Source organism: Agelaius tricolor, unplaced genomic scaffold (assembly GCF_023055355.1).
Source record: "Agelaius tricolor isolate 1412-34295 unplaced genomic scaffold, bAgeTri1.0.p SCAF_14, whole genome shotgun sequence".
NCBI classification, from domain to species: domain Eukaryota; kingdom Metazoa; phylum Chordata; class Aves; order Passeriformes; family Icteridae; genus Agelaius; species Agelaius tricolor.
In genome coordinates this window covers 4,992,158-5,018,318 of record NW_027269274.1, presented here as the reverse complement: position 1 = coordinate 5,018,318, position 26,161 = coordinate 4,992,158, and the positions used below count along the sequence as shown (strand labels likewise).

At 42.7% G+C, this 26,161-nt stretch overlaps 1 protein-coding gene across 2 annotated transcripts in view; it reads right to left on the bottom strand.

The window, feature by feature from the left end:
- Positions 1 to 26,161, bottom strand: part of TAFA4 (TAFA chemokine like family member 4) — a 76,546-nt gene that overhangs the window by 43,984 nt on the left and 6,401 nt on the right. For both annotated transcript variants that reach the window (XM_071439376.1, XM_071439377.1), the window contains exons 2-3: positions 8,378 to 8,514; positions 5,281 to 5,396 (exon numbers count right to left, since the gene is read on the bottom strand). In XM_071439376.1, the coding sequence (XP_071295477.1) occupies positions 5,281 to 5,396; positions 8,378 to 8,457 (196 nt within the window). In that variant the 5' untranslated portion in view covers positions 8,458 to 8,514. The remainder of the gene's footprint in view (positions 1 to 5,280; positions 5,397 to 8,377; positions 8,515 to 26,161) is intronic.

Genomic DNA, 26,161 nt, shown 5'->3' with positions numbered 1-26,161 from the left:
GGTCAGGACTTCATCTCAAGCAGCTCTTTTAATCATTTCAGAGCAAGGAACTCGATGCAAGTCCTTTACATCTCAATCTCTTGCCTTCATCACTCTGGCATCCATCCTCCCAAGGACTCAGCAGGCTGACCTCCATGGAAACCCAGAACAGAGCTTTTTGTTGCATCACTTCACTCAAGTGAACACCAAGGACAAGATCTTTTCCGTTCTATTTGTGGATTTACACTTATCCAACCATTTCTGTCTCACACTAGCACAAGACAATCCATTTGCAATGTAATATTTTTTTTCTGTTATCAGATCTAAGTTTGGGAGAAGTAGATATAAAAGAAAAGACACAGATTAAAGAAAGCTTTCCTGGTTAGAATTTTGGTCAATGGAATATAAAGATTAGCATTTACAGCAGGTGGCAGCTATGTAAAAAAAATGATGGTGTCAATGTAAAATGACAATATTTTCACAAGCTTTCCCCTATGGCTTTAAAATAAGGTCACTTTGGTACTGCAGGAAAGAGCTTGGTATCAGCCTCCTGCTCTACAGTTTGACTAACTGGGCTTGACCATTTGTATTAAATGAGACTCTCTCTTTTTTATTACAGAATTTCCCTCCCACTTTTGAAACAATAACATTTGAAACACAAGCAGGCGCATTTAAAAGTTTGTCTGTAATTCTCCCCCTCCCACCCCTCAGCTCCCAGGAATACACAAATATTTTCACATGCAATCACATTCCACACAGTTAAAGTGTGCATTCTTGGAAAATGACACGAGAAGCTACATTTTATCCCATTAAAAAAAAAAAAAATCAACACTGAATTGTTGACTGGTAACATAGCTATGCATCTAGTTTGCTATGCATCTAATTTGAAGTCATTATCAAAGTCTGTCATATATATCAAAAGCTCTCATTGTTATTTAGAAAAAAATTGAAAATGGAAAATAAATATGTCTTACACTTTTTTCTCCACAAAAATAAGTACACCAGCAAACTTCACACAGAGAATTCTGCTCCTTTTTGTCTTAAAGGGAACCTATTTCTCAAGTGAATTGCCTTCCCTACCTTATTACTTGAAGAGATTACAGTCAGGGCTGTATATTGTAGCTACCCTGTATTTAGAAGCTGGGTAATAAACCACATAAATAGCACACTGAATAAAACATTAAGACATAAAAGGAGTTAAATAGAACAAAGGGCTAAAGCTTATTGTGCAGTAACCATGCCTGACCCGTGGAAATACAAAGGACTCATAATTCTAGTTAGCAAAATGCAGAGTTGGGATTTAAATCAGAGGAAGCCAGCGGTGGCTGAGTGCTGGAGCCCCTTCCACAGCCTTGCAGGGCCCTCTGGTGGAAACAGGAATCCATCTCACGGCTGCCCAACAGCACTGCCAGGAAAAATGATGCTCCCACCCCAAAATAAAGGGAGAACGAGCAGCATGGGTTTTCCCTGTTTTCTTAAAAGCAGCAATATTTCTAATATAAAGCTGCATTTTTCAGCTCTCCTTTAAGGAGATTAAATCCTGGAGCCTGTGGAAGTAAGGAATTTTCCCTCTGACTCCAGTGAGAACAGGGTCTGTCTATAAAGCCCTGAAAGTAGAGAAGTCTTTAAAGTCACAAAAAACTGCAGTTGATGTGGAACATTCTAAAACTTAGACCCTTCAGCAAAGCTGGAAGCGTTTCAGGTGTACATCATCACATAAAACAATCTCAAAAAAGCCAGGCTGCAGCAGTAATGCATGGCAGAAACTGCTCAGCTGGCTGTGCCAGCTCAGGGTCTGCAGGGCCAGCCCTCACACAAGCTGACCTGACAAAATGTCTTTTCAATGCTTCTTCATTTGTGACTTTGAGCAGTGAGGTGGAAACAAACCTTTTCTGGTATTAAATGTATGTTGCTTCATCCAGAACAGCATGGAATTGGTCATTATATTGGTATTAGGTACTCAAGAGCTTGAAATACTGCCCATTTTTTTAAAAAAAGAAGTAAAATTGATGCTTATGCTTTCCTTTGTTATTGTCAGGGCAAAAGAGAAACTCTACAGAAGGCATTCAGAGCAACAGAGTCAGATTAATATTCTCATGTTTCTTCTCCACACAGATAAACAAGGGGCTGCTAAAATAATCTGCACAAGCAGCATCTTCAATGATCTAATGGTGATGAGAAGGAAAATTTCTCCTCTGCCTATTGCCTCTGCCAGTCAGGGCAATCACTGTGCCCTTCATTGTTTTCCCAATGAAAAACAGGCTGCAGTCTCCAAGCTGGATTCAAGATCCAAACTGCTCCAAAGCAAGGCAGGATTGAACATCTCTCCTCTGACAGGTATTTCAGGGGATATTTGTGGGGAATATTTCACAGAGCAAAAGAAAGAACCAGGTCTGTCTTACACTTCATTACAGGGAAGGGCCTCCATTGTCAAAGGGATTTCTCAATGCCATTCTCTCCCACTTCTCAGCAGCAGAATGGCTGTTGGGTCCATAAGATCCAGTCTCTGTCCCTGCCTGAATAGGGCACACAGCTGCCAAATGTGATTTTTTCAGGCACCATCTAGCATGACCTGGGTCAATAATTGTCTTTCCCCAGATTAGGCTCCTTTAAAATGGCACTATTTTGAAAAGAAGAAGTCGATTCCCACTTTTCATCTTAAATTCTCTTGTCTGCTCTTGGTTAATAAAAGTTTCTTAGCTGTAGTGAGTACACACTTATTTGAAAGGTGCTGATGATGTCAAGTACAACACTTAAAACACACTGATTGTCAGGAGCAGACACAAGCTGTTCTTCAAAACCAGCTCCTCTCAAAGCATCCCAGGCTGGGCCCCTGATGCCTCCCAGCTCAGCAGTACCTGTCAGGGGACACCTGCTGGACCTAAAGGACAAATCCTTTGCTGAACCCAAGCCTTGGATTCATCCCTCTAATGTGCTTCAGGACATTTTACTTTGAAAAATGGGAATGCTGCCTATTGACTGCAAAAATTTTATCTCAATTGCTATCCAAGAACACGCTAATTTGTATGAAATAAATGAGGCTAATTATTTGCTTTCCACAAAACAGGCTCTGCTAAAAGCTCTGAATTATTTGTTTTCCTGATGAACAAGGCAGCACCTTGCTCACATAATAGATTCCATCAGAGATTTGATTATCCATTAGAAGGACAATCTATGTGTTGTGTCAGGCAGCAAAGATAAGATGAGGCTGGGAAATGCAGGGCCCTTGAGAACAGACCCCTAAGCCCTCTGTGGTGCCAAGAGTCAGATTCAGGGAGCTGGAGAATCAAAAATGGGAACACTGCTTCATCTACCACATGGAATCAAAGAGGGATGGGGGTCACTTCAGTGTACAAAGGAGGCAAACTCACACTTGGGGGAGAACAGGACACCACAGTCTAAAAGGGTGCATGAAGGCTCCAGCTTCAAGGGGGTCCATTTGAAAAACAGCTCCACAGCTGGACCAAGCTACTGATGAGGAGCAGAACCCTCTGTTAGCTCACCAGAGAAATCACAGCACACAAACATAAAGTCAAGCAACTTGACTGTGTTCGTGGTACATCTTTGACAAGGTGGAAGGAATTCCATGTGTCAATTTAAGGTATGCTCTCAAGCACTCTGAAATTTCATGTAAAAAATACTGTCATGATTTACAGAATACACTGTGTTCATCATACAAACCCACAACACAAGATCACTGCTGCCTTATTACAGGTATTTCCCTTAGGTACACAAGGAAAGTGCATCTTGAAAGGACAAAAATAACATTTCTTCTGACAATACCACTCCCCAAATGACAAAAGCTGCTCTTCTCCAGGTTTGTCTGCAGAGTCAGCTCTGAAATGCTCTGCTATTAACTTGTGACTGTGCACAGACCCCCTTCCTTCTTCATGGAAGGGCACAACTAATTCCCAGAGCAGCACGTGGATCATCCTCCACCACTGCATTCACTGGAGTCACTCCTCAGGCTTTTGCCTCTCCATGCAGTTACTCTGCACAAAACATGGCTGTGTTTTACAGCAAAGTGAGTGCTGCATAGCCAGGGAAAGCAGAGCTGATGATGGGGGAAGGCAAGGAGGAGGTTTTGGGCTCTCAGAGACACAGCAGCCACGTGCGGGTCAGTCAGTCCTGCTTGCCAGTTCTGGAGATATTTTGGTGAGCACAGGAGGAGCCTTCAGCTCCTGCCTAGACAACCACTGGAAGCAGCCAGGAAAGAGATCAATAGTTTGTCTCTTCTGGAGGATGGAGCCTCTACCAAATGCAGCCTCACTTCCCAGCCCTGAGGGGAGTGGATGCTAACATTAGACTGGACCCACAGGAGTCTGGCTCAGAGCTCAGGACATTGCATATGGATTTGAGGAGTAACACCTGATTTAGGGGCACATCACAGAGAGTAACACTTGCAGAAATCCTCAAGCCATGAAGCTGACTATGGTGCTGAGAACAGACCCATGGTGGGGTTTGCAGCCAGACTTTGGATCTCTCCTGAAGAGCAGCACTGACAGGGGGTATTTTGTAACCTTACCTCCCTCTCTAGTGGGATCAAAGGTGGATAATCTCAGCACAGCTATCCCATTTTATTCAGGACTTGCACAGATGCCTTCACATTAACACTGGTACATCTCCATCTCTTTCTGCTTTCAAGCTGATGTCTGCAAGATCCTACCAGAGATGTTGCTACAAAAATCCAATCTGAAAGTCAATCCAGCTTGTTCTGAGCTGTTTCTGGCATTTATAATATGATAACACATTGTGCCTGGTAGGTATTTCCCTACAATAGTACAGCCCCTTAAATGCAAGATATTTGTTTTCCTCATTATGCCAGTTTGGAAAAGGAGGAGAGTATCAGAGGCTGATCTAAGCACAGGTCAGAATTTGTGTCAGTCAGTGGAAGAACTGGCTAACATGACTCTGAGGGGTTCGATTTATTGCCCACCACTGCTGTAAAGTCAGTTGATAACAACAGGATTAAGAGGGTGAAGATAAAGATACATTTCAGAATGTTTTTGGATAAGGATAAAGCAAAATGACACAAACAAATGCCAAAGACCTAGCAGTCATGAAGTCACTCCAAAAACCTCCTGGCAAGCTTCAGTACATAAATAACTAGAGAAAAGCCATGAAAATTTACAATAACTCTTTTTTTTTTCCTTGTTGGTGGTGTATTTTTAACCTATTGCACTGATTATAACATGCTGTCAACAGCCTCATCAATTATCCATTGCTAGAAAGTGGGCTCTAACATGCTGCAAGTGGTATTAATTGGTCTCAGTAGCACATAATGAGTTTAAAAGCTCCTACCTGTGTGCCCCCGGGGATGGTGACTAGAGGCGGACAACAATTTACAGCAGACCATTAACACATAGAGCAGAAAGAGCCAGTCAGACAGAAGCATTGATTTGGCACAGAATCTCATCCTGGAGGCAGAAAAGGAAGCAGTTGAGTGAAAGAACAATGCAAGTAGGGAATAACATAAAAACGATGTGGGGAAGGAAAAGCTGAAGAATAACTGATGTGGGTTATTGCAAGGCAACACTCACAAAATCATATTCATTACTGGGTTGGGATCAATTCTTTGTTAAGGACATTTTATAATTAGAAGCAATGTCTATCACACATCACATTACCCACAAACACATGTTTGTAATAACACATTATGAGTGCCATGCAGTTCTATGAAACTGAGATAAGGGATGGGTTCTTTTGTCTTTTATCAAGACCTGCCACATTCAAATTTAAACATACACATTTATGAGTTGTGCTACTATTTTTAAACTGCACCTCCCCCAATGACAGAAAAAAAAAGTCATTTTTACTTAACACTTCTCAGGACATATTTACTAAATAAATATATAGTATAATAGTTTACTGTAATATAACATATAATTTACTGTAGCCTTGCACAGTTCTGGGCTGGGTCTCCCCAACACACAATATTTGGGAGATTTCCTGGAGATCACCTGGTTTGCTGAGGGTAAAACACTCATGAAGCAGCACCTCAGTCAAACGTGCAAGGACTCAGTTCTCTGCCAGGGTGTTGGAAACTGCATTTCAGAAAACATTTGCTCTAAAGAAGGTGTTGTTACTCTTATTCATGTTACTCTTAGAACTAAGATTCCAAATCCTCCATCATTTTTCTGCAAATATCTTGAATTAAATCCCTCAATAGCTTATGTTATGCCATTCATCATACAGAAAGGGAATCTAATCATCTTTTTAAACTGAGTTATGATGATTTATTGCTTGCATGATACATAAATGGGCATTATGTACTTGAACCCTTAGATACTGTGTTCCACAATTTCAGCAAATTCTGCAAGCAGGAATACATCAAATTTATTAAAGGCAATTTATAGATTTGCATAAATTGAAGCAAATACTGTTTTCATGGCAGTGACGTTAGTCTGCAGCTAATCAGCATGCTGGGATTTGGGCAAGCCTATCACGAGTTTATCTGCACCAAAAGGTCCTTTGGGAACTGCTTTTCCTCTGCAGATTCCAGTTCCGAGTCTTTTCCAAAACAAAATTATCTGCATATCTTGAAAATACCTAAGACTACTCAGCTAATCCAATGTTCAAGTGCTGAATTTAAAAAAAGAAATCCCAAGCAACACACGCCTTAGACAGCTCTACTGTCACAACCAGGTAACACGCTTGGGTGTTGTTTAAATTTGATAAACATCTACCAATGAAACCAAAACAGAGGCCTTGTTTTCTCTCTTAAAATTGCTCACACAATTTCCCTTTTCACACTTTGCAGAACAATATTTTTTCTCTAATTGCAAATGCTGATAAAGCCCCAACAAATAAAAAATGCACTTATTAATATCAAAAGTTAAGAGACCAGAAGCCTGCTGCAAGTAAGTATATTTTAGCAACAAATTCTGGTTTACACTGTAGAAAGAAATACATTGGTGCAAACTCCAGCACCTTCAGCCTACAATTTGTTATTTTTTTTCAATTACATAAAGACTGCAAAGAAACCAGCTCACCATGTCTATAGATTTCAGAGAATGAAAATTATATGTAAAGAAGCCACACTTTAAGCACTGATTTGGCAAGAGGGTACCTTTGCTGGCTTTAAGAAGATGCTCTGTTTTGAGCCCAATATATTTCCACGCTGAATGCAGGAACAAACACCCTGCTGGCCTTTTACAGCTGTATGTAGGAGACTTCTGTAAGCATGAATCAAGCCCAGAAGATAAAGACATCACTGCTCCTCACCCATCCAATAAGTGCCCTCTTCTGGAGCACTCCCAGGCTAATTCAGAGCAGCTGAACCAAATTCACCTCTTGCATGCAGCTGAACCCATAATGTCACTGCAGCTAATGGGATTGAGTCACTGTGAAACCAGCATAAATGTCACTATTGCTGTTGGTCCAGTGTAAGCCTAAGAAAACTGCCTGGTAAGTTCTAAAATTACTGTACCATTTCAGATTTTGGTCATCCAAATCTTTCCCAGTGACTGAACTTCTTTTTTTTTTTTTTTTTTTTAGGAGAGAGCTGAATTTAACCTTAGTTTTCTTGGCCTCTCCATGAGAAACAAACAGGTTACAGCTCATGAACAGGATGTCATCATCTGCTCAGCTTCCAACCCCATCCTTCTGTTGCTCTAAATGCAAACACTCAGATCTGATCCAAGCACCACCCCAGCTCTGGTGTCACTCTGATGTATCACCATGAAGACACAAACCTTCCTCCAGGTTTCCTGTGGAATTAAACACCCCAGCTCAGGCATTCTGAACATGCCATTTCTGGCAGGAGGTGGTGGAAGGGGCAGGTGTGGTGATGGACAGGTCCCAAACCATGCATCATATGCTCAACAGCTGCTGTTCCAGCATTTTAGTGGACCCAGGTGCTCCCACCATTCCCAGTGCAGCAGCAAAACTGGTCTCAGTGGAAATAGTCTTGTACTGACTTATTTTCAAAAGTCTTCCCCAGCTGAGTTTGACTCTTTTGAGACATTAAACAAGGAATGTGAAACCAGGGCTCATCAGGTTAACAGGGTAACCTCAGCCCTGAGTGAGAACATTCAATTCCAGGAATAAGTGTATCACCACAAAGCATCCACTCGGTCATATCCAAACTGAAAGGCTGCTAAAAGCATCCAGTACCATCCAAAGGACACATCTGCAGGCTTTAGTCTGCCTTGCAGGTAGACAGGACACAAGTTTTCAGCCTGCTAATGTACAGAAATACAAGAGGATCTTTGAAAAGGCAGAGAAAAAATGAAATTTGGCAGACAGATGCAGCAAGGGGTGCTGAGCCCTTCAGCGTCAGTGGGCTGCTGCTTTCAGAAATGTCAAGCCTTCATTCTCTATTGGATTCAAGTGGATATTGTTGCTAACCAGAACAGAGAATCTTCAGTGTCATTTGAAAGATAAAAAGTGCTCTTACCTTGGGGACTTTGCAAGAATTTTGTTCCAGTCAAACACAATTATTTCAGTGTGTTTTTCATAGTTATTCCAGATTCCCATTTGCAGCAGCAAATAAGCCTTTCTGCATCTCAGAATTTTTTCATTCACTTCGGGGACCTAGAAAGAAAGCCACATTACACTGCAATTAACGTCTGCAAAGGTGCTGTAAAACACATCTTTGTTACCAAAATCTTAGTTTCACAGTGCCATCTACAGTGCAATCTGGGGCAAAAGGCAGCAGTTTTATTTCTCTTTTCTTTCTGAGAGCACAGAGAAGCTGTGGTGAGGCAGCTCTGAGGTATCACTGCATTAACCAAAGGCAGAATTTGCTGTACATGGGGTTGCAAACAGAATGTGAGCAGATCTTTGGGGTCTCACCACCCAACTGCTGGGAAAGCCAAAAGGTCTAAGGCTGCACCACAGTGCAAACACATTTCCACATGGTTCCACGAAGCCTCCAAGAGTTTGAAGCAGAGATTATTAAAGATAGGGAGGAAAATCTGTCTCTGTCTCCATAAAGATTTGGCCCAGGCCCTGTGCCTGCCTCAGCAGAGAGGATCACATCCACAGCAGAGTGTCTGGAATTGTGTATTATTGCACCCTCTGACCCTGCTGCCTCTCCTGGCTTCCAGCATCCCCTCTCACACCACCCAGCCCACCTACACCTACAGCCCACCTGGTAAGTTCTAAAATCACTGTACCATTTCAGGTTTTGGTCATCCAAAAATGTTTTCCAGGTTACTGAACTATTTCTTTCTTTTTTTTTTTTTTTTCAGGACAGAGCTGAATTGCTGAATTTAACCTTAGTTTTCTTGGCCTCACCATGAGAAACACAGAGGTTGCAGCTCAAGCTGTAACCCAGGAGTTACACTTTGAAATCTGCACATGGAAGCACTTTTGCAGCAGCTCTGACACATGTTGTGCAGAATGAGGAGCTCAAACACTCCATTTTACAGACATTCAGGCCTCTTTGCCTTTGCTGTTTATATTTGTTCTCTCACTTCCATCCCTGGGCAAAACTTGACCTTCTGCTACTGAAAACATGACACAGAGCAATTTGTGAGAGTAATAATAATGTGGTCTTCACCTAGACAGCAATCACAACCTTTTCTTATCTTACCCACCATTCTTTCCATTTCACTCCTCCTTTGATCAATTTGAAATTTGCTTTTAAGAAACATGAAATTACAGCACCACACTGGAGGGCAGAGCATGTCTGGGGTCATAAAAGCACATAAAAGTTCCTTTCAGAGCTCAGGACAGGAAGGCCCCTGGCTCAACACACTCATGGAATCACAACCTTCCAATCACAGGTTGGAAGGGACCTTAAAGCTCATGTTGTACCAAACCATGGGCAAGGACACCTTCCACTGGACCAGGCTGCTCAAAGTCCCATCCAACCTGGCCCTAACAACTCTTATTTGTTCAGAATGCCATGAGAAAATAGAGTAATTGCTGGAATTAAAGAGGTGCCAGGCTAGCAATCTACAATTAATCACATTTTGCTCTCTTTGCTTTCCAATATGGAGTTCCAGGCTGAGCCAAAACCAGCATTTCTATCAAATCAGTGGATATCAAAACAAAATGTAGGCAAGGAGTTGTCTTAAGAAAAAGCAGTACCATCCTGCATTCATCCTTTCTTCCACAAATACACATAAAATAAAAAATAAAAATAAAACAACAGTGTGCCTCAAAAGACCCATTAAAAGAAGCAAACAAACAGGATTTTCAATATAGCATTGACTGACTGAAATGGTTGTGTGGTACATTTTTACCCATTTCATAATAGGACAGGTAGATAAATACACTCTTACAGTGCTCTTGTAGAAATCAATACTGCAGCACACTAACTTGGGGGTTAGTGCTTATCTGTTCCATAATTTTTATTAGAGAGGAAAATAAAACACTGTGCAGATGCAGCTACAGGTAAATACAAACATCAGTGTAACCTGCTCTGTAAACACATGTTAAACACTGGTAAAAGGCAAGGGAGTATTGATTAGTCCAACTCATCCTAATTAAGTGGATGCAGTGAAAGTGACAGATGATACATCCACCTGCATATCTCCAGGCTTTCTAATGCCTTCCAGGCAGTGATATTTCTTTAAAAAATAGAGTTGTATTAGGGGAGATTAAGGCAAACTCCTGAAACCAGCTTCAGCTGGTTTATGTCAATAAAGGAGACAGATCAGAACAGAAAGAAGAGGCTCACCTGGTTAAGAGCTGTAAAAGGAATTCCAGGCTTTTGATGGCAAAAGCATGCTTGGTGTGTGTTCTCTGAACAGTGGGTTTAACTGCTGGCCCCTGTCTTGTCTCAGGGTGACACATTACTTTGGAAAACAGAGCTGCTTGTTTGTTTTTATACAGTGAGCTCTGCCCAGTGAGCAGCTGAACCCCACCTCCATCTCCAACGAAGATACAGAAAAGAAGGAAGAGGGAATTGGAGAGGAGAAAAGCTCAATTTTCAGTACTTATGCATGGACTGGCCATGAGCAACTCCTGCTTTGCCCAGGAGTTCCCCAGAGGCTACACCACTCCCCTGGGTCAGTATTTAGGGCAAATGAAGATTGTGAGACCTGGGATCTCTGGAGGGAATTGCAATGGTCAGGTCTGCTGCACTTCAGTCCCAGCACAATCTGCTCTCTGTGCCTCTGCACTTGAGTAAAATGGGTATAAACAGCATTTCCCTGTGCCAGGGAAGAGTTTCAAGAACAGAAACAATAAAGGTCTAAAGTTATTTGAAAACTGTATAGGCACTGTATAATTCCTTTGACAGATGGAATAAGAGAACACTTTAAATTAGGTACATTTCCTACCAATATTTACATGTTGTAAAATACTTTTTATGGCTACTTTCTGCGAAGAATAAATTACTAAACCATTTTGTGCCACCTTTTATAATAAGCTATTAAATAATTTAGAAAACCTCCTTTCATTAAATATTTAAAAGGCCTTAATTTCTCCATTCTGAATAATTCCTCACTTAAAATACAACTATGCATCTCTTAATGTCTCCTCTTCTGTAAAGCAAGGGGTGAGAAGGAAAGAAATTTGGGGGCCATGTACTGTTCAGGGGATTTGCCAGCCTGACTTTAACCCCAATGTCAGCCTGGCCAAATTCTTAAATCAAACTGAGTAAAGGACAAAGGGAGAACAGACCAATATCTGACATTTCTTAGAGAAGGGGGGAAAAGATACACAGCAAGTACACTCTGTGTATTTGAAAACTGCTGCTGCTGAGGAGAGCTAGAGACAAAAGAGAGAATTAAAGCAAAGATCTACACACTGGCTGACCAACCCAGAACACATTTTGGGGCTAAATCACTGCACACAGTTATTCAGTGACAGTACTAGGAGGGGGTGTATAAAAGAGAGGAAGAGCAAATTTTACACAGGCAGGTATTGACAGGACAAGGGGAATGGTTTCAAATGAAAAGAGGAGAGATTTATATTAGATGTTATATAAAAGGTTTTCCTGTGAGGGTGGGGAGGCCCTGGCACAGGCTGCCCAGGGCTGCTGTGGCTGCCTCATCCCTGGAAGTGTCCAGGGCCAGGTTGGACAGGACTTGGAGTAACCTGGGACAATGGAAGGTGTCCCTGCCCATGGCAGGGGTGGAATGGGATGGGCTTTGAGGCCAGGTAGTGATGTCCTGTCGGGATACGGGTCACTGTCGGGACACAGATAACTGATGTCCCTGTCACAATAAAGGTCACTGTCCCTGTCACGACACAGATCTCTGCTGTCCCTCCCGTGGTGCCGGAGCCGCTGCCGGCGCTTCCCGAGGATCCATCGGGCCGGTGCTGCCCCCTGGCGGCTGCGCGCCTCTCTCCCTGCAGCCTCTCCCGCATGGCTGAGCCGGGCCGGCCCCGCTCCCAGCCCCACAGGCCGGCCCCGCTCCCAGCCCCACGGGCCAGCCCCGCTCCCAGCCCCGGGCCAGTCCCGCTCCCTGCACCGGGCCAGCCCCGCTCCCTGTCCCGGGCCAGCCCTGCCGTCCGTGCAGCCCCGCTCCCCCTCGCTCCGCAGCTGGCCGGGACAATTAGCGCCCCTCATTAACCACACGAAGCCGTCGCTGTGGCAGGGCCCGGGCGCTGAGCTGCCCTCAGAGCCTGGGCACGGCAGGGACGCGCTGGCCTTCAGCCCACAGGGACAGCCCTGTCCTCCAGGTGCCCATCGGGCCCGGCAGTGGGTGGATACAGCGAATAACGCGGCTCACATTCTGCATTTGGTCCCTTAACCCTCACCCAGAAATCTCTGCATCAGCTCACGTAACTGCAGCTTGCTCTGAAGGCTTTGAGGGTCAGCAAATCCACCTCGGCCGAGTTATTCCAACAGTTAATTAACCTCACCTTAAGCACTGCACCTTCCAGCTTGTACCTCCCGGCACATTCCCGTGTTTTCCCAGCTGGCACATCCTACCAGGACGTGTCAGGCCTTCAAAGGCCTCCGTTCTGCCAATCCTTACTCACAGCAAGTAGGGGTTACACCAGGTAGGAAGGCACTGAGCAAACTGAGAGAGGACTTAAAGTTACCCATGTAGTACAGTCACAGAATCACAGAGTCACAGAACTTTTTGGGTTGGATGGGACCTCAAAGCCCATCCTGTTCCACCCCCTGCCATAGGCAGGGACACCTTCCACTATCCCAGGGTGCTCCAAGCTCCCTCCTGGTCTTGGACACTTCCAGGGACGGGGTAGCCACGGCTTCTCTGGGCACCCTGTGCCAGGGCCTCGTCACCATCACATTAAAGGATTTTTTCCTAATATCCAATCTAAACCTACTCTCTATTAGTTTGAATCCGTTCCCCCCTGTCCTGTCTCTTCATGCACTTGTAAAAAGTCCCTCTCCACCTTTCCTGTAGGCTCCCTTCAGGTACTGGAAAGTAACACAAGACTAAGCTCAGAGTGCAAGAAAATAAAACTTTTGTTGGACCTATTCCTTCCTCCCTTTACTCCCAGAGTTGGTGTCAGCTCTTCTGCTTCCCTACAGGAATCTCTGAGGGATGGAGGACTGGTCACATCGAGCTCCTCACGGCAAAGTGAAGTGAGAAGGCTCTTTGGACCACCCAAAAATCATCCAGGCGGGTATCCAAGAAACCACAGGGTCACTGCAGCAGTGCTCAGTGCTCTCAGACCCCAGCAGGCTCCCTGCACACTTCATGGGCAATTTTTGAACTGTTTTTTTATAACATCACGTCCCATTTACGACATCAGTCTCTGCTGGCAGCAGCTCAGTCTGTCACCCCTAGTCTGGCCTTTCCACAGGAATATTTCAAAATCTCACTGAACAGGATCTGGGGGTGGTGGGAAGGAAAAGAAAACAATGCCATTGAGAGCTAGAGGAAATAAACCCCACATCCTCCTGAGGAGGGAGAACTGAGCTGCTGTTACATCCACATTACAGGAGGTGTCAACCACACCAGCAGCCAGACCATGCACACACAGACAGACATCCTCTGTGCCACGGGTTTGGAGGGAACTAAGGCTGTCTTCAGCAGCATTTGGTGTTCTCTAGGGTAAATCTGTCCTCACCACCTCCTTTAAACATGAGAACATACCTTTTGTCTCTTATGGGCATGTAAAGATAATGCCCTCAGAGGATATCCTGCAAAACATGCCTAAATCACCCAAATTTTCTATCCCAGACACCAGAGACTTCATTAGGTAATAGTGCCAGAGTCACAGTTGCCACTTGGGTGGATCATCTGTTGGAAAGGTTTTTCAGCTGGACTCATTTTAAGTGAGAGTCTGTGGCCTCCAAATTTGAGCCAGCAGAGCTCAGGTCACACAGCAGCAGAAAGAGCAGAGCACAGGATCAGGAAAGAAATTCCAGCAAGGAGCAGAGGGCTGACTGCCAGAACACCCAAAGTCCAGGCAGAGTAAGGAAGAGTTTAAAATCAAAGCTGTTGCTTCCTCTGCTCTCTCAACACAAAGTGAGTTCTCATCTTTCCTCCAGGATAAAGTCCACCCAGACCAAGAGGACTGCTCAAGGGCCAAGTGCAGCTATTCTGTCAAGTGGAGGCAGAACAGACCCTTTTCTCCATACATTATTCATTGTTCATCACCACCCCACTAAGGACCATTCTACCAAACTCCAGGAAAGGGAGTTATCACCATCAAGGTTTCATTTTCAAGGTTGCACAGACTTACCAATGTGGACAGCCAACACAGGAGATCTCATTACAGCACAGAATTTCAACTCTTTCAATTACCTTTATCAGAAAGAATTTTTCCTTGTGATTATCCAGGTTCCTTCAGTCCCTCTTTGCAGCTCAAAATCTTCTCCACCCCCCCTGCACAAGTCCTGCTTAAGAGGTGTGCAGGCTTCAGGCACTTTGTTCAAGGGAGAGCAGGAATTACTCCAGCCCTGTTCAAAGAGGACACAGAGCAGAGACAGTGCCCTGCTCCACTCCCAGCTGCCCTCCCAGAAGCAGAGCAGTTCCCATCTAAAGCAGGCAGCACACAAAAAAAAAAAAAACAAACCAAACATGGAGAGAAATGTCTTTGAAGGAAATCTCTCCAGCAGAATGTTTCAGACACAGCAAAAACACATTTTCCCCTGCTGTAAACTTTGTCTGCCAGGTAGCAAAGCATTAAAGTTGTTCCACAGGGTATCTTGAGCCATAAAACACTGTTTTCTATACCCTGAGCTGATGGAGGAATTTAATTTCTCCCATGGAAGGCAAAGATAGCTGACCTGCTATAGAGCAGGTCACTCACCTTCCTTTCCTCTCACCAGGGACCCAGGTGAGCTGATGGTTATTTTGGTCACTCAGAGGAGGGAGGAAGGGATGGAAGGGATGGAGGAGGATAATTCCTGTCCATTTGTGCCTCTGGATAATGCACTGGGAGGCCCCAGACCTACTCTGGGTGTGTGGTGGCCAGCCCAGGGCTCACATGCAAGAAGTAGGTAATTCCTAAGGCTGGCTGCTCAAATTAAAAACAAGAGGCAATCCAAGGGAAATAACATGAAAATTAAGAGAGTCGGCAAATGCAAGTGGTAAGAAAATGTGAAAATAACTCTTTGTTTAGTCAAGGAAAGAAAAAGTTAGTTGGGAGACATGTCAGCTGTCTCCTTGAAGAGGCTTTCTTTAAAGGGCAGTATTTAAAGTGGTTCTCTGTAACTCCTGCAAATAGCATAAAAATAAATTCAGTGTCCTGCAAAGATTAATTGTGTGCATGGAGAGAAACTTTCTGTACCTAAGTAGGGGAAAGTAGTGGTACAAACTGCTCAAAATCTCATGGAGCCTGGTTCCTGGAGGTTTCCTTAAAGTGGATGAGCACTTGTGAGATCATCAAGGCTCCCTTCTCCATCCACAGGGCAGATTACATGTTTGCTCAGGATATGTAACAGGACAACATATCCTTTATGCCCTGGAGCAAAAAACAGCAGTGGAACATAAATGTGAGGTAGTCAGTCACTGTTCAGTGTCATCCTCAATGCCCTGAATCGAGTCAGAGGTTACTGAAGGAAAATCCTGGCAAACTGAAAATGCCTGCTGTTCATGTTGGGTTTTTCATGCAGGCAGAGTCAGGGTGTGTTGTATTTCAATATGTTCTTGTGGTTCTTAGAGTCCTCATGCAAACAAATTTGGTTCTTTCTGGTTCTACTGCATTAGAATATTTTATTCTCTTGTTATTCCCAAAAACACCTCACTCACAGGATGTGAGTGCTTCCCTAAGCTGTGTCAGGCCCTGACAGCAACAGGACCTGTCCATTTCTCTGTCACCAATGTCACCTGTGCCTGCTTTGGTTTCAATTCCCAAAAAGCTCCAAGAGGAAAGCACAGAACAGCCAGCTTTGCTTTTAGAACACAAGCATGTTTTATGAGCACTGAATGCACGTTGGCTGATGAAGAATCCCCTCTGTCTGGGTATATGGGATAATTGTTCCACTTGGGACTCATTAGCTAATTATTTAAAGATTCTAAGGAAAAGCATTTCATAAATACAGCACTAAATTTCCAGAAGTGTAATTACAGGCTGAACACACATTTTTTTAGCACCTGTGTTATTCACTACAAAACCCAATAGCAAAGTACCCTGTGCTGTGCTGTCCCTGCTCTCTGGCAGGTGTGGGGCAGGACAGGAAACTGCTAGGAAATTGAAAAGGAGCATTTTTGGTATTCCCATTCTGGTAACAAAAACAACACAGTCATCTTGGAGTGGTTTAAAATTCTGCCCCTAACATACAGAATCTCAATATTGAAGTACAAAACTTGCACAGGTGAGGGAAGCACAGACCAGGCAGCCATAACCCAGATTCTTGATCTGCATCAGCTTCTTACTCAATGTTAGAAAACATTGTTTGCTTATCAGTAACTTCCTCAAGTTACTCTGGGAAAAAAAAGAAAAAAAAACATTGCTCTACTAAGCAGGAGAATTCCAAAATAGGATTTCTGACTTACCACTTCAGGAATTGTTACTCAAAAGTAAAAGGTGTCACATCACACATTGACAAATCCCTCCAGCAGGTCCTGCCTTTCTGCTAGTAACCAGAAAAATTCCAAATCCCAATATGAGTACATAAAGCAGCACTCCCAGCTATTTTCATTTCCAGACACACCAGGAACTGCATTCCCTTATGCAAGAACATTTCAGAAGTCCCATAAATTTTGCTCCTCACTTCCAGAAGGAATTTCCTCCACCCTTTCCTTCCTTTCCTCTTCCTGCCCAGTCCTTCATGCCTCCTTCCCTGTGAATCTCAGCCCTTCTTGCTTTCACAGCCCCTCTCCCTGCCTCCTCTGGGGAGTTCTCCTGCTTGAGAGCAGCCCATGTGTGAATCCCCAAAAAAGGGCTGGGAGGCAGGAGAAGAGACCCCCCTGAGGTACTTACTGATCAGTCATGAATCAGGTCTCCCATGGCAGGTTCATCATCTGCTGGATGCTGTTTTCATCCCTCCACAGGCTCAAGGAAGGCACACAGAGCTCTGGGTACTGTTGCAGTGGAAAAGGAGCAAACCTCTAAAAGTCCCAGACACCTTCCTGTGGCTGCACTACCAGGAGAGGAGAGCAGCAGCCACAAAAACCTGATACCTGCTCTTCAGAAACAGTGAGAGAGGTGATAACTGGTATTTCCTTCTCAAATACCTGGATTGTCAGAGGATCCTCCTTCCAGCCCCTGTCCCAGCTCAGGGAATGTTTCCATGCAGGAGGCTCAGCCAGTGCCTCTGCCTGAAGTATGACCCCAGCTATATGAGTAACACCAGGTCCTCTTCATGGCTAAGGCTGGAAACTTTCTTCTTTATGTGGGGTTTTTTTTGTCTTTTTTTTTTTTTTTTTTTAAATAATAATCCTTTTCACAAAGCTCAGAGAAGCCTGAACTTCAGACTTTCAGTTCCCAATCTGCCTATGATGGATTTTTTTCTTTTCCTATTCTTCATTCATGCAAAAGCCTCTTCATGATCATGTAACCACGTGCATGATGGGAAGAGCAAGGGGGAGGGTAAGTGGTGTAATTTTGATTGTGCTTTGAAATGCTCAGGGCTGGAAATGAAGCATGAGATTCCCCCCACTTCCCCTGCCTCTCTTGAAGGCAATTATGATTGCCTTAAAGATGTGAGATCTGTTGAAAGTAACAAATCATTGATTGTTTATTTTCAGGGTAGACAACAATCAGCTTTTAATCAGCTTCTCATCACCGCTAGAGAGCTATTAACTCTCTTAAAAATAATTAGAAAACAGAAAAGAAAAATCTTCTCCAATTATTTTCATCCAGGAAACTGAGATTTTGTAGGAGAAAAAAAACAACACACCTCAAGACTCACAGGAAAAAAAAGCTACCATAGTGGCACATTAAATTCTCTCTTTTAGCAATGAGATATCGTTTGCCACAAGTTGGATTGTACTTCCTGAGTTTGTATGAGGTTATGGATATTGGCACCTGAATAAGAATAATATGAATAAGAAGAATATATAAGAATAAGAATAATATATATATATATATATAATATTCTTATATTATATATAAGAATATAATAAGAATAATATGAATATGAATACTGAATAAGAAGCAGTATTTTCAGTCACCCTGGACAGACACTCAGATATTTCTGCTGAATATTTTTGTGTAAGGAAATGGATTGCATGAGTCTTCCATTTCTCTGATTTCTGACTGTTCACAGAACCCTGGCTCTCAGATTCCCACAGCACACATTTTTTTCCATTTTTGAGTAAATAGTCTGTGAATTTCTGTCCTGGGGGAAACAGTACTCAAACTTAACTACAGTAAAGAGAGCAATCTCCTAATTTCAATTATATTGCAATTAGCAACAGGTATGAAACATCTCAAATATCACTTTTTGTGATTTCAGATGGGCAACTGAATAGTCATTTCAGCTCATGTACAACTTACCAGAAGCTTTTCCTACCAAAAATGCCATTAAAATATCCCCTCAATGTGCCTCATTAACTACTACCACACAGAGTTTGATAGTACACTGCTTGTAACTCAAATGTAACTCAAATAAAATCAACCACGAGCACTTTGCAGGGTCCTGAGACAGCTGCTGCCGTCCTGCCCAGCAGGTATTTGCCTTTCAGGTGATGGCCAGGCAGTTCCTGGCTGGTCCTGGGGTGCAGTTACACAACAAGGAGCCTTTGGCAGGAGACTGGGGCACAGACAGGTTTTGTCACTGTCACATTGCAGGGAACCTGCCCTCCAAAAGAGTAATGGACTGCAAATCCTTTATGGACTCTAAGGGACAGCCCTCTAAAGAGTGTGTGAGTGCTCAGCTAATTAAGTTCTCCCCCACCAGGACCCCAGTGGCTGTGTCTTTTTATTTTACTTTCTCTATTGCCCATTGGAGATGAATTGTGATTACTTTAAAAAGGGATTCCTCTTGTCCATTGATCAGTGCTGTACCCACTTGACCTACTAGTGTCTCTTTAAAGATTGATGAACTGGAACACAAAAGTGGAACTCTCTCAGTTTAACTGTTCCCACCTGAGCTCCCTGCCCTGTGAGAGAGGTTTTTAAGGAGGCCCATGGAGTGCTTGCACCATTGGTTCAAATTATTGCACACAGAATTTCCATGGCCTGGCAACAGGCAAGACAGCAAAGACAGTCACAGGACTAGTTTGCATTAAAAACTGCTTTCATTAAAAATGTGCTACATCTCAGGACTAGAGCAGGAATTTAAGTCTTCTGCTTCAGTACTGGTTCATTAATTAGATGAGAAACAGCAACACTAATTTAAAGAAAAATATGGAAAAAATTTCTTACTGGATTTATATTTTCCCCTCACGAACTGAAACCCCTCCTTGCAAATGACAAATGTTTTGGCTAAGATTATCAAGAGAGGCTGCAGGCAGCCAAACCTTCACTCACCAGAGGGTATCACCACATCCAAAAAGGAAGATATATATATATATATATATAGATAGATAGATAGATAGATATTTAATCTATAGCTGTGCCTTGCACTAAACAAACCCCACGTTTTCACATAGCTATGTCCTGCCAATTTAGTCTAATACACCGTTTTTTAACCATGGATGAAGCCCTGTCCACCTCTATCCTCCCTTAAAATTGACAGACAATGGCAAAAATTCACTTCTCTGCTCACAGAAATTGTCTAGTGAGCCAAACCCAAAGGACATTTTCCAGAGAGTGCAAGCACCCTTATTTTACCTTCCTGCTCCTTTTTCTTCCTCTAGGCTGGTGGCTTTGAGCAAATAGAATAGCTACTTGGGTATTTATTTGTCCAGCTTCATTGAGATTGTATGATTTTGAGGAGCACTTGTGAGTATGAAGTGTCTTGTAGCAGCTGTGTGTCACAAAGACAGAAGAACCCTCTTGGAACACTGATGTTGCTGCATAAACCAGAATAAATGGCCAGTGGAGGGTATGGTTTATCATTTTAAATTATTTTTACTCTCCAGCCAAAGACAGTTGGTTTCTTAAGCCATGATTTTATCCTTTCTAATTTGACTTCTCAATTGTACCAGAATTCTTAATTATTTCACTGCTTGCAACAGCACCATCCAATTTATCACCTGAGAACAGCAGCATAGCATAAATAATCTATTGCCTTTTTAACCTGAAGGTCTCAGCATTTAGTCTTCAAGAATATGAAAAATTTCTGATTTAATAATGGAATGTTCCTGTGAATGTCACCCTAAGTGGAAAGTATTGCTCTCTGAAGTTTCCTGTTCTCTCAGAAGAAGTCAGCAGAGCTCTCTGAAGCTTAAACCCAGCTTAAGCTCCATTCCAACAGCCTGGAAACAGCTGGAGGTTATCTGGGATCCCCTGGAGATCTCACCCTGGCCACTCATGTCCCGAGGTCCCAAAACTCAGAACCACAGCCAGGTCCTGGCTGTGTGTTGAACAGTGTTGAGCAAAAACCATGAGTGAAAGGGAAAATCCAGATGTTGCTCCCCTGGCACACAGGATCAGGAACAATCTCTGCTGTAAATTTCAATGATCTCGCAGTAGGAGTAAGATTTAAAAATAAAAATTTCTCTAAGATTTGCCATGAAATAAAAATACAGACTATTAATTTTCCTTGGCTCTTATTTACATCTTTGGTTCTGAAAGTCCTGTTTTGGACAAGAAGCACTGACTCCCATCCACTACTCCTAGCAGAGCAAGACCCACAGTGTGGCACAGTGTTTGTTACTCATCTCAGAGACACAAATATTATGTTTACCCAAGAACTGAAGAAAGATTAAATTAATAAAACAAGGTAAAACAAAGTCAAGCCTGAAGCGCCAGAGTATCCCCAGCACTTTGCAGTTTGGCAGGGCATTGCTGGGTGGAGCAGAAAGAGTAAAATTTGCTGCCCAAATCACACTTTACTGTCAAACCATCCTGTGGGAGCTCTGCAGAGACATCCTGCTCAAATCATGTCCAAGCAATGCTTTACCAGAGATCTTACAAAGCCTCCCCAGCCCCTTCCCGTTACAGGTATGGCCCACCCACAAGCTGCCCCTTTTTTCTCAGCACTCAGGACAGCCCTGAGTTAGGAGAAGGCAAAATCTGCCTTCTGTGAAGCATCTCTGTCCTAGCCTAGAAACCAAGCAGAGATGTCTAAAAACGACAGGAATAACTGAACTCCACCCCAGCCATTGGACAATGCATTTGCCACAGAAAGGCAGTGACCCAAGGGCCTGAGGCAGAAGCTCAGCCATGCTTGGCAAATGATGCGTTTGTAGCTGCACTGAGATTGGAGATTCAAGCTTGAAAACCAGCAGGACCTGTGAGCCCCTCAGAATGCAAGCATGAGGACTGTGAATGCCTAATTCCAGGTGCAGAGCCGTGCACAGCATCACTCCCACCACAGAATCACCTGGGACTGCTGTGGGTGCCTGCTCCATTAACACGAGACTGAAAAACCCCCTGAGTGGGAGACACAGAGGAGCCCTTCCAGCAGCAGGCTGTTTGTCTCCTCCTTTAATAACAGCACATCTTAATAGAGCAGCTCCTCCTCCAGCTCCTCCTCTGCCCTGTGCACCCTGATGGTGCCTCCTGGATATTAAAAGCAGCGTTGGATGAGAGACGGAGGCCCCGAGCCGTCCCTTTTCTCATCATGTATAATTTGTAAAGCTAGTCAAAAAATAGCAAGCAATTTAGCCTGGAATTTCGCCAGCTGGGATATTCATAGCACATGTGATCAAACAGCAGAATTTGCCAGTCACTGGAAAAACAATCAGGCTCTGTAACCTGACTTCACCGCCGAGGACAGAGCTGTAAACATCACTATTGATCAGGGCAGAGCTATTTTCATCAGGCTGCACTGCTCTGGACATTAAACATCTGCAGAGTCAACACCTACACTGCTGAAGTTAGGGCAAATAGCTCCAAGAATTTAACATTCTGAGACATGAGGGATTTCCAAAAGAATTAGCAGCCAAAGACACTATGAAATTACACTGGAAATTGGAGAAAAAGATATCATAAATGGATTTTATGTAAAACTCTGGGTTATGGTACAGCTTATTGACATATACAACAAATTAAAACAGCTAATTCATCTTACTACCTTCCACTGATAATTTTTTAATTAAGTTACTTATCTTTATCTACATATTTAAGAATGTAGGTCTTTCATTATTCATCTCTTAAAGAAAATCAATGTTGTCCTGATTTGCTACAGCTCAAACAAGGGAGCAGTATTATCTATGCTAGGACTGACTAATAGAAAAAAAAATTCATTAACTTTATTAGCAAGCCCTAAGAAAATGCTATTGAACACATTTTCATACTCCTAAAAGTCTGAATTATGAACCAAAAGCTTAATAGTGTTCAGTATGACTAAAAGAGGAATCATGATTTTTTTTTAAAATGCTTATAAAGATAAAAGGAAAAGGTACAAAATTACTGAAACAGTTTAATGAAATGTTTTAGAAAGTTCAGCTCTAATTCTGGATTATATTATAAAAACCACTAGCAAAAAAAGCTTTATATTCTCTGCTTTATTATTTATTAATTATTATTCCGTATTTTCTTTATTACTGAGACTGGAAGCTCATCTGTAGCACTCGTTAGATGCAGTGTCTAAGTGCCTATCCACCACACAGTTTTGAAATATTTGCACATCAAAACAGACTCTGGTTTTATACTTGGGATTCTAAAGCTTTATAAAAGGCACTGTGAAAGGAGTAAACTTTGAATCTCAATTTCTGGAGAAAACAGACTTTTTCTAGTCATCTGGAGTGTCCTTTTCTTCTCAAGGTGACCTTAAGTTTCAGATTTGTGAAATGCTTTCCCCTTGTGTTCAATCCTACAGTGTAATAAGTTTTAAAAATGACTATTTATCTTCTTTAATATATTAGTCATATACAGCAGGAGAAGCCTCTGTGGGGATTTTTGCTATCGGGTTTGCTCGAGCCCAAGTCAATGCTGATTTACAAAACATAACTTACCCTTAGTAACAAACAATCATGGATATATTTATTGGAATAACATCTTGCCATTCTCCTCCAGCAGTGTGTTTTGGTTTTCAGTTCCAGTGCTGCAGATTGGGGGATATTTACAGTGACCAAGGCAATTTGAAAGTAATGCTTTTATGTTGCCCATCTTATTACAATTTTACAAGCCTGAATTGCTGGCATTTGGCAAAACAAATAGATGGTTCTGAAAAATGTTAATGAAATGCAAATTAGCCAGGCAGGTATAAGTTATATTTATGTCAGAGAAGTGAGAATTGGTGCATTGCTCAGAAACTGCCCATTGCAGAAGTTAAATTTAATGAAGTTTAATTTTTTTTAGATTTTGCCTTGCTAATCATGACCTCGGCTGCCTGCACCATGTAATGACAATAATGAATAAACATGCTGTGCTTATGAAGAACTAGAACCTAACAAGCTGATCAATTGTTAATTCTATAAAGTGACTAAAACGTGTCTCCACTATCAATAAGTAAATCAGCTTCTATTTGCAGTACTAATGCACCTTGTACATATCCTCCAGCTATCCTGCCCTTTTCTGTAATAATGTAATTATCAGTTTGGTCATATTTAAGTACAACCTGAATGAGATTTGAAGTTATTTTTGTCTTGAGGGTGGAAAAATAGCAGGAAAAATTGTTTGGGTATTTAAAGAGACACAATACATTTATTTGGAGGATGCAGATTTTCCACTTGCCCTCCAATTAGTTATAGAAAATTATTCGTTTGAAAGCCAATTATTTTACAGCATTGTTCTTAAATCATACAGGCTATTATCAGACAGATATTCCAGAGAAGAAGGCCTTTTTATTATTAAAGCCCTTTTGCTCTAAGCCTCTGTAACAAAGACTTTAAACAAAAGACAACAGTGCTCATTAACTGTAACAGAAGATGTTTCTTCTGTTGGGGGAAAAAAAAAAGCATTTAAAATAAGACTAATTTGGCTTTATTCAGGCTTTATTTTTCCTCTTACATGGGAAAGCACAGAAGGTAGATCAGATCTTTAGCCATAATACAATTATGTATATTCCAAATATGCTAATTGCAGAGAGCTGACTGTCTCCACTACATTCCAAGCAAGATTTAGCAGTAATAGTTTATCCACTGCTGAAGAACATGTTCAAGAAAAAAAGATGTTTAACACATGCAAAACCCAGGAGTTTTGCTTGAATTACCTGTTTTCCTTCTCATTCCTAGAGCTGTCTGCAAAGACGCTGGGAGGAAGCAGCTCCCTGTTCATCCACCTAAAACCATCCCCCAACCTCAGTCTGGGGTGCAACCAGTCAGGAAACATCACCTGGAGCATTTCACAGGTGAGTGATACACACTGGAGGGTGAGTAACTGTATTTCAAGTGGCTACCCTAATTGTATTTGAAGTGGCTGCCCCTTTTTCAGAGTTATAAACAGTAATTATTATTAATGTTTACAGATTCTGTGACTATTCTTCTGTTGTTAAACTGAAATATATGTCACAAAAATACATTAGAAACATTGCAAGAAGGAAATGTTCTGGAGGGAAATGCTCTTAAGTGTGTGGATAAGCTCAATATAGCAATTAACTTCTAACACTTCACCATGTGTCATTTCTCAGGTGGAAGGTTACACTCATTCTGTCCCACTTCAGCCCAATCCATCTCTCCATGACAATTTGGTGTAGAAAAGGAGGGATAGTCCCTTTTACCTGCTACTCTCTTAAATTAAAGAATCAGCACAGCTTTTTAAAAGGTATTTGATCTAACAAAGCTTTGTGCTTTCAGTGGTCCCTGAACAGAAACAGATCTGTTAGTAAACAAAAGCAGAATTAATCATTTCAGCAGCACACCAAAAACACGGGGATAGTTTAGTACTAAAATAATTATTTGGCTTTTTCCTCCTTCAGCCCCAGTTAAGCCCATACACTACATAACTGGCAGGTATTTCCACAGTTAAACTCTTACTCCAGTAGTACTTTGCAGTTAAATAACCCAATTTCAATTACTCTGTGATGTGCTTCCAAACAATGAGATTAACTCAGAGGTTCAGAGGCACTGTTTAAGTGGGTAGTGTAACAGGAGTGCACACACATGACAGTCTCTCTGTATTCCACAAAACAACTATTCCTTTCTGAGACTCAGTGGCCTGGTTTATGTGCAGGTCCTCTCACTGCTGTACATCTGTGCTTGGGGAAATTTTCATAGCACTTGACTTCTAACCACGGCACTTCAGAGGCACTAAACTGGCAGTGCAGAGCACAAACAGTGACACAGCCAGCACCAGAGAGCCAGGATCAGGCTTTTACCCCTGCCTGGATCCAAGCTGGGCCAATTCCATTGCATCCCAGTTTTCCTTGGGGAAGAAGCAATGCCCCAGAGCAAGGCAGCCACAACACTTCTGTCATTAAGACTACGAGGATTTCCTTCACACTCTCTTACTTTTGCTAGAAATAAAGCAAATGGCTGTCCTGAGTACAGCCCTGGCATTGCCACAGACCCTGGCACTGGCCAGAGGAGGAGATCACAGCAAAGAGGAAGAGATGAGCCCTCCTTCCTCCCTAGTAACATTGCCTGCTGAGCATTTGCCAGGAAATGGGAAGGAAACCAGAAAGGAACATGGGCTCCTGAATGCCCAGTGAAGAGACCACCACCAGCAACCAGAGCTGCTCTATTTTCTTTTCAGAATTATCCTAGAATCGTGGAATGGTATGGGCTGAAAGGGACCTTAGAGTTCCAAACCCCACCCCAGCATGGGCAGGGGCACCTTCCACTATCCCAGGGTGCTCCAAGCCCCATCCAGCCTGGTCTTGGACATTTCCAGGGATGGGGCAGCCTCAGTGTCTCTGGGCAACCTGTGCCAGGGCTTCACCACCCTTACTGTGAAGAATTTCTTCTCAATATTCAAA